Source organism: Cucurbita pepo, chromosome 18, assembly GCF_057944985.1.
Source record: "Cucurbita pepo subsp. pepo isolate OVF chromosome 18, ASM5794498v1, whole genome shotgun sequence".
NCBI classification, from domain to species: domain Eukaryota; kingdom Viridiplantae; phylum Streptophyta; class Magnoliopsida; order Cucurbitales; family Cucurbitaceae; genus Cucurbita; species Cucurbita pepo.
Genome location: NC_141815.1, coordinates 11,529,437 through 11,537,864, shown reverse-complemented (window position 1 = coordinate 11,537,864; position 8,428 = coordinate 11,529,437). Strand labels below are relative to the sequence as shown.

General features: G+C 37.2%; 1 protein-coding gene across 2 annotated transcripts; it reads left to right on the top strand.

Annotated features, from left to right (window-relative positions):
- The first annotated feature begins 800 nt into the window (after window positions 1-800).
- Window positions 801-8,412, top strand: LOC111779937 (ATPase 11, plasma membrane-type). 2 transcript variants are annotated; one of them, XM_023660141.2, is made up of 23 exons: window positions 801-1,244; window positions 2,123-2,265; window positions 2,348-2,454; window positions 2,544-2,663; window positions 2,757-2,855; window positions 2,980-3,117; window positions 3,254-3,388; window positions 3,488-3,667; window positions 3,976-4,182; window positions 4,268-4,387; window positions 4,491-4,610; window positions 4,706-4,828; window positions 4,940-5,044; window positions 5,136-5,280; window positions 5,665-5,829; window positions 5,946-6,184; window positions 6,407-6,439; window positions 6,571-6,652; window positions 6,970-7,130; window positions 7,277-7,462; window positions 7,546-7,728; window positions 7,810-7,988; window positions 8,174-8,412. In XM_023660141.2, exons 3-23 carry the CDS (start codon window positions 2,392-2,394, stop codon window positions 8,268-8,270), a joined length of 2,880 nt encoding a protein of 959 aa, XP_023515909.2. In that variant the 5' UTR covers window positions 801-1,244; window positions 2,123-2,265; window positions 2,348-2,391; the 3' UTR covers window positions 8,271-8,412. The 2 variants fall into 2 exon arrangements, with proteins under 2 accessions (XP_023515909.2, XP_086975859.1); XM_087119733.1 differs by having other exon boundaries at window positions 801-1,248.
- Window positions 8,413-8,428: the final 16 nt, after the last annotated feature.

Here is an 8,428-nt window from a genome sequence, read left to right as displayed (position 1 = left end):
ATGGAATTAATTTGTTTGCATTTAATATTTAAATTAAGAAAAGGAAGCGAGAGGGACAGAGGAAGCTGGAAAGCAGTAATAATGCAAGCACCACCGCCGAGTATGGGCGGCCTTTCAAAAGAGCCCTAAAGTTTACGTTGGAAATTGGAGGACGCCTTTAGATTTGCCTCGATATACACACAGACCACTGGAATCAATTTCCCCTTCGCATTTCCAAGCTAATTAAAAGATACTTTAAATATTTATAAGAAACTTTATCCATATCTATTCCTTCTAAATTCTACAATATTTATTTATTTATTTTTAATAAAATCTATGTAGGTTTTTAATTATTATAATTTTCTATTTAAATAATAATTAAATGAACTTAGGGAAAGCAAAATGTCACACATTAAAGATGATGATCCCATTTTATAAATATAGTGGTTGAATTAGAAGGGTAGGTACAACCATAAATATGCATGACTTAGATGACCAAACTGCAATATAAGCATGACATCTCCCTATTTCCCAACCATCTTAATTTAATATATTACCTAATTAGTACCTAATTAAAATATCAAATAATTATATTTGTTTTCGGTGTTCTTAAAAAAAAAAACACATTCATTAGTTATTAGCCACTTTAATCCAATACTTTTTGTAATAGCTCAAGCTCACCGCTAACACATATTGTCCACTTTTGTCTTTTGTCTGTGGCCTAGAGAGTCCTACGTACATGTCATTTTCTGTATCTCACTCAGCCCACGACTGGCCATATCTTTACATTCTTCCCTTCATTCTCTTTCTCCCCTCACTCCACACCTTTCTCTATTTCTCACCCAACCGTACCTCATCTCTTCTCTATCCCTTCACGTTCTCCATATTCGTCCATTCCCGCGCGCGTGCTCTCTCTCTCTCTCTCTCTCTCTCTCTCTCCTCCATTACCTCCATTAACGCAACATAACCACTTTCAGTTTCTTCCTTCTCTGCCTTACCAGTCGCATGCCTTTGGTTTACTTTACTCAGTGATTGTCCGGATTGAAGTTCTTATCCTGTGGATGCCTAAACTAGGGCCTGAATCGAGTGTGTTCATCTTCTTCCGGTGAGAGATTAGGTCGAGTTCCTGCGATTCAACTGCGAAAAGCTGGACCAGAGTGTTCGACTACAAATACTGAAGCCGGAACTGAAGGCATCTCAATCTTTCTCACCATTGCTGCTGCAAATCAATATCTGGCATTCGGATTTGAGTCTCACATAGCAGTGTGGGTATTTTCTTCCTTCGCGCCTTGCTTGTTTAGTTCTTGTTGAGGGCTTCAACTCTGAACTGTTATCAATTCTGAGTTCAATTCCGTAGATATCTTCTGCTTTTCGTGTTTTATTATTATCATAATCCTTTTTTCTTTGCATTTTTAATTGTCGTATTTTAAAATCTGAAATAAAACTTCAATCCAGAAATGGGTAGGGGTAACTTTTTTTTTTAATAAAAAAATATATTGTGCAGGGCGCGAAACCTCTGGTCGAACTAAAATGATAAAATATTGTAGGGTTTATTGAGAATGAGAAATATGCCTTTTCGAGTTTCGAAGGGGAATGGGAATTTGCTGCAGATTAAAAATATAAATTAAAACATTTGTATTATTTATTTTTAAAAAAATAATTGTGAATTTTAATTCACATATACTCGAGTTTTAAATTTTCATGCTCATACTTAAAAAGAAAAAAAGAAAAGAAAAAAAGACAATGAATTTTCATGTGAATGTAAAATTATATTCATCCTTCCAATAATTTTTCTTGGGCGAACCAAATAGAATTGCCGTTAATGTTGACCAGTACATATTCATTTCGTACTCTTTAGTTTCCTTTTAAGTTTGATATTAAACTCACATTTCTATTTTATCAGTTCTAAATAATTCTCATTAAATGCTCTAATTTAATTACCACTTGAATAAAAAAGGGAAAAGAGAAGATGAATGCATCAAAATGACCACATTGAGTGGATATATTAATGACATTTTTTTTTTTTTTCATTAGAGTTCTGGTAAGGTTTGAAGTTTTGGACTTTCTATAAAGCTTACTTAATGGGTGCTTTAATATTATCTTAATCAACTGATTCTACTCCTGCTCTAAACGCTACATGCAGTTGCTCTCTGTTGCTGCAAATTTGTGATTTTTGGAAGCTGGTGGGAAACTTCTCATTTTCTCCTCCAGAAACCTTCACCGTTGATAGGCTTCAAACTCTCGCTAACTTTTCCAGCTTGGTTTGCTGTCCTTTTGTTGCTTTAGGTAACTTTAGAAAACACTTTCTTGCCCTGTATTCGGTTGTTTGGTTTGAAGTGTCTGGTGACCATTTTATGTTTGTGGGCAGAGTGAATTAGTGATTTTGAATAGAGGTTATAATTTCAAAGGAAAATGGAAGAAAAGGGCGAGAAGCCTGAGGTTTTGGAGGCTGTGTTGAAGGAAACTGTGGACTTGGTAACAGATCTAAACAATTTATTCACCATTCCTTGTTATTATCTGGGAGTAATTCCCTATCGCTCACTTTCAGAACCATGTGATTGCAGGAAAACATACCCATCGAGGAGGTTTTTGATAATCTGAGATGTAGCAAAGAGGGTCTTACCACAGCGGCTGCTGAGGAACGGCTTGTAATTTTTGGTCACAACAAGCTTGAGGAGAAGAAGGTAATCAATGTCTCCCCTCTAATATTGACTATCTTGTTATGTAGCAATTGAAGTGCTAATCACGTTTTGCTTCTCATCCTGATATTTTTCAAGGAAAGTAAATTCTTGAAGTTTTTGGGGTTTATGTGGAATCCCCTCTCATGGGTTATGGAAGCTGCTGCTATTATGGCCATTGCACTCGCAAATGGTGGAGTAAGTGTTTATCTCTTTGGTTTAAACATTCATTTCTCTCAGTATATCTCATCTTGGAATGTTTTTGGAAGATATTTACCATCTCTCTCCTTGTACAAAGATTACATGATACGTTCTTGCGCAGGGAAAGCCTCCTGACTGGCAAGATTTTGTTGGTATTGTCGCCCTGTTGCTTATCAACTCAACAATTAGTTTTATTGAGGAAAACAATGCCGGTAACGCTGCAGCTGCTCTAATGGCTAGCTTAGCTCCCCAAGCCAAGGTATTTCTAATTCCTTTATTATTTCGAGCGGTAGTGCAACCATATGTCCAAGTAATGGGTCTACTTCTCCTCCTCCTCCGACAAATTATTATATGTCTTATTTAATCTTGTTCTTTCCGATGTATGTTGATAAAAGATTCTCCGAGATGGAAGGTGGAGTGTGCAAGATGCTTCGGTTTTAGTTCCTGGTGATATTATAAGTATCAAACTTGGGGATATAATTCCAGCTGATGCTCGTCTTCTAGAAGGGGACCCATTGAAAATTGATCAGGTAAGATCATGTTTGCTGACTTAATGTATACACTTTTTTCATTATGGTATTATTTTCCCAAAAAACTAAATTTTCTAAATTCGGCTTCGAATTTTGCAGTCTGCTCTTACAGGCGAGTCTCTTCCTGTTACGAAAGGTCCGGGTGATGGCATATATTCTGGTTCTACTTGTAAACAGGGAGAGATTGAAGCGGTGGTCATTGCCACTGGTGTTCATACTTTCTTTGGCAAAGCAGCTCACCTTGTTGACACCACTAATCAAGTGGGACACTTCCAGAAGGTAAAGAAGGCTTTTGGTAAATTATATTCCGTGTAGATTTATTTTATTTATTTAGATTATTTTTGTGTTGAATAAGGGTATGTTTAGAAGTCATCTTTAGAAACATAAATCAACGCAGTTAATTTTTTATATTTTATGTTGAAGCTTATTTGGTAGGATAGTTTTCAAGAACGACTTTCATTACAAAAACAGCAGGATTTTGTTATCAAGTATAACATGATTTATATTATATTTTACAGTTCATTTTGAGGAAGTTTTAGAATTATACCGAAACCAATCCTAATTTTCCCCCATTCCTTGTCTTGTAGGTCTTAACTGCAATCGGGAACTTCTGCATATGTTCAATTGCTTTGGGGATGATTACAGAAATTATTGTCATGTACCCAATTCAAGATCGTGAATATCGTCCTGGAATTGACAATCTTCTCGTGCTTCTGATTGGAGGAATTCCCATTGCCATGCCCACAGTCCTCTCTGTGACCATGGCTATTGGCTCTCATAGGTTATCTCAGCAGGTTCGCTAGGATTCCAAGATTTCCTGTTTTGTATAATTCAACTATGAAAAATGAATAATCGAGATATTGTAATAACTACTTTTAGGGTGCTATCACAAAGAGGATGACTGCAATTGAAGAGATGGCAGGTATGGATGTGCTTTGCAGTGATAAGACTGGAACACTTACATTAAACAAGCTAACTGTCGACAAAAATCTTGTTGAGGTCAGTAAGGAAATGTAGTTTTGTTCAACGTATTTAATTATATATCGTTCATCCCACTAACACTAGGTCATTCAAAATGGGATATCTGACTTGAAAACTTTAGGTTTTTGCTAAAGGAGTGGATGTGGATACTGTGGTTCTAATGGCAGCCCGGGCATCAAGAATGGAGAATCAAGATGCTATTGATACTGCTATTGTTGGGATGCTTGCTGACCCAAAAGAGGTTTCAATGACTTGTACATGTTTTGTTGCAAGTATTCATTTCGTATGTAACTACTCTTGAGTGTAATATGTTCGTCTATTTCTTGTTTCTGAAAGGCTCGTGCCGGTATTCAAGAAGTACACTTCCTTCCATTTAACCCTACTGATAAGCGGACTGCATTGACTTACATAGACCATGAGGGTAAAATGCATAGAGTCAGCAAAGGTGCACCAGAGCAGGTATATATCTGCCTTTTAGGTTATTTTGATGTTTCTTTTTTTTCCAATTAGAATGAGAAAAATGATTAGTCTCAACGCACAATACTGTTTTCTTGTTGATTATGATCCTAGATTTTGAACCTTGCGCACAATAAGTCGGAGATTGAGCGCAAAGTTCATGCTGTGATAGACAAGTTTGCAGAACGAGGTTTACGCTCTCTAGCTGTCGCATACCAGGTATTTAGTGTCTCAATTGTTGACTGTTACTTGTAATTAATTTAATTTTATCTTATATTTTTACTGTTTTTGTTATCATTTATACACACAGGAAGTTCCAGATGGTAGGAAGGAGAGTGCTGGAGGTCCATGGCAGTTTGTTGGCCTTCTGCCACTGTTTGACCCACCAAGGCATGATAGTGCAGAGACAATAAGGAGGGCCTTAAACCTTGGAGTGAATGTGAAGATGATTACTGGTACGTATATTTTTTATAGCCATTCTGTTAATGTAGGGAATATACTGAATATCATAACCTCTGAACTGGGGTTAAATATGCTTGCATATAGTTTTTATCTAAGGCATGGATTTACCTTGGATGCCATTGTCCTCTGTTTTTTGTATGCCTTCAATTTAACCTTGGTTGGAGCGTCAGGCTATTACCTATTTGTTTGATTGAGAGTAAAGCTATAAATGAAAGACTAAGAGGGGAACACAATATAAATGTTAGGCGACGGATATGTTGATTTCTCCATTTAAGAAAAATCCTAAAACGTGTTTAACTAGTTTATTATGTTCGTTGTCATGGACCTGGGAGTAGTATGCCCTAGCTTATGTGCTTCTGACCGTTTTTGCTTTTTAGGTGACCAGCTGGCTATTGGAAAGGAAACAGGACGTCGCTTGGGGATGGGAACCAACATGTATCCCTCATCTGCTTTATTAGGTCAGGACAAGGATGAGTCTATTGCTGCTTTACCTGTTGATGAACTGATAGAAAAAGCTGATGGCTTTGCTGGTGTTTTTCCTGGTATATTTTCTATCTTCCAATGAGTTTTCTTCATTTCTAAGATATATAGTTCTTGAAGTCATGACATTCATACAAGTAACATGCTCTTGTTGTGTCATTGCTATTGTTCAATCCAGAGCACAAATATGAGATTGTAAAGCGCCTGCAGGCAAGGAAACATATCTGTGGTATGACCGGCGATGGAGTAAATGATGCCCCCGCCCTTAAAAAAGCAGACATAGGCATTGCTGTTGCTGATGCCACCGATGCTGCTCGTAGTGCTTCAGACATAGTCCTCACAGAGCCTGGTTTGAGTGTTATCATTAGTGCTGTTTTGACCAGCCGAGCAATCTTTCAGAGGATGAAAAATTACACTGTAAGCAGATCATTTTGTATCTCATGTTTAGCTTTCTCCATTCTCGCTTGAAAAGTTACTATTGATGTTGCTTCAACTTCACTTCCACAAATTTTACAAGTATGTATTACTGTATTGTAGTAATCTTCTTCTTCTTCTTCTTCTGTTTTTTTTTTTTTTTTTTAATATAAAAGATGGAAGAGGTATTTGATGATATACTTACTGAATTTCTGTATGTGGCAGATATATGCAGTTTCAATCACTATTCGTATAGTGGTAAGTAAATGATGGTTCTGCTCACATTCGAATTCCTGGCATCTCTATATTCTTTCTGTTAATATTCATTCAAGTGTTTTCTGATATTATGGTCTAGAAATGTTTTCATCTTGTATGTTGCTTGTCAACAGCTTGGTTTCATGTTGCTGGCTCTCATATGGAAATTTGACTTTCCACCTTTTATGGTGCTCATCATTGCCATTCTCAATGATGGTTCGTACTTCCTCTTCTATTTCTTTTTTTCTAAAATATGTTGCCATTAGCATCATATAAGCCCCATCGTGAGTCTCCTCTTAGGTTAAGTCGTAAACACTGCAAGTTTCCAACCAACTTATATCTCCTTGTTAAGATGTGTGAAACTAGCAATTTCCTTCAATGCTATAAATATTACTTGTTGCAGCTTCTGGTTAGAGTATGAATTTCTTAAAAGATAATTGGCTTGTCGTAGAGAAAATTGCAAATGTTTTTCAAGGTCATACTTTTAACAACTAAGAACATTCTTCGATTAATTGTTGGAACTTTGATAATAGGTACAATAATGACTATATCTAAGGACAGAGTGAAACCATCTCCTTTGCCTGATAGCTGGAAGCTGGCGGAAATTTTTACAACTGGCGTTATACTTGGCGGCTACATGGCAATGATGACTGTCATCTTCTTTTGGGCAGCCTATAAGACCGACTTTTTTCCAGTAAGATAGCTGCATTTGTTATTGAAAAATTGCATTAGAACTCTATGATTCGTGTTGACAGCCAACAGTAGTGTTATGTTGTCAATTGTTTTTACAACTAGTGATCTTCTATGAGGTTGTTTAGCCATTTATTTGCTCTTTTTCAGCGAATCTTTGGGGTGGCAACTCTTGAGAAAACTGCTCACGATGACATTAGGAAACTTGCCTCCGCTATTTATCTGCAAGTAAGCACTATAAGTCAGGCTCTTATATTTGTTACACGCTCTCGAAGTTGGTCTTATGTGGAACGTCCTGGACTATTACTGGTTGCAGCTTTTCTGGTTGCACAGCTGGTGAGTGGACTACGAATAAACTTCAGTACAGAAATTTGTTTGCCAAGGTTATGATTAGAACTGAACTGGTTTTTCCTGAACAGATTGCTACTTTAATTGCTGTTTATGCAAACTGGAGCTTTGCTGCCATTGAAGGAATTGGATGGGGTTGGGCTGGTGTAATCTGGCTTTACAACATCATCTTTTACATCCCACTTGATCTTATTAAGTTCTTTATACGATATGTTTTGAGTGGGAGGGCTTGGGACCTTGTTATTGAACAAAGGGTATTTCTCTCTCCCTGCTGAGTTACATCATGTGATTTTCCTGTTACTTGTGTCGTGATCAAGTCGTGTCTTGGCATGTAGATTGCCTTTACGAGGCAAAAGGACTTCGGGAAGGAACAACGGGAGCTCCAATGGGCTCATGCTCAAAGAACACTACATGGATTGCAAGCACCTGATGCCAAGATGTTCCATGACCGGACCCATTTCACTGAGCTCAATCAGATGGCTGAAGAAGCCAAAAGGAGAGCAGAAATTGCAAGGTATGCACCGAACCTGAGGAAGTAATTGTTTTAGATATACATTTTTCTTTTGCAAGGCACAACATCAAGATGGTTCGATTATAAACCTCTCAGGATGGATGTATTTCATATTTAGAATAGAAGGGCTTAGCTTCTGCATCAATATGCTTCATTTCTCAGTGTTCTTCTTGGGCTATTTGTTTCAGGTTGAGGGAACTACACACCCTGAAAGGCCATGTTGAATCAGTGGTGAGGCTGAAAGGACTTGACATTGATACAATTCAGCAAGCTTACACAGTGTGACACAAAACTCTAGCTGTAAATTATGGCAACTGCGTTAGTTCTAAAGTGAAAACTGCTGTACGAACCCAACAAAGTTTTTCGTTTTTAATATTATTCTAAATCGTCCTAATATCTATTAACGAATACCTAATTCACTTGTCTCCACCCGTCCTTAATTT

Bases quoted from the DNA above. Each gene is read 5' to 3' on its own strand.
- LOC111779937 (XM_023660141.2), top strand. From the start codon at position 2,392: ATGGAAGAAAAGGGCGAGAAGCCTGAGGTTTTGGAGGCTGTGTTGAAG. The intron at 3,118-3,253 runs GTATTTCTAATT...TGTTGATAAAAG, and splicing joins GCTTAGCTCCCCAAGCCAAG to ATTCTCCGAGATGGAAGGTG. The intron at 7,463-7,545 runs GTGAGTGGACTA...TTTCCTGAACAG, and splicing joins CTTTTCTGGTTGCACAGCTG to ATTGCTACTTTAATTGCTGT.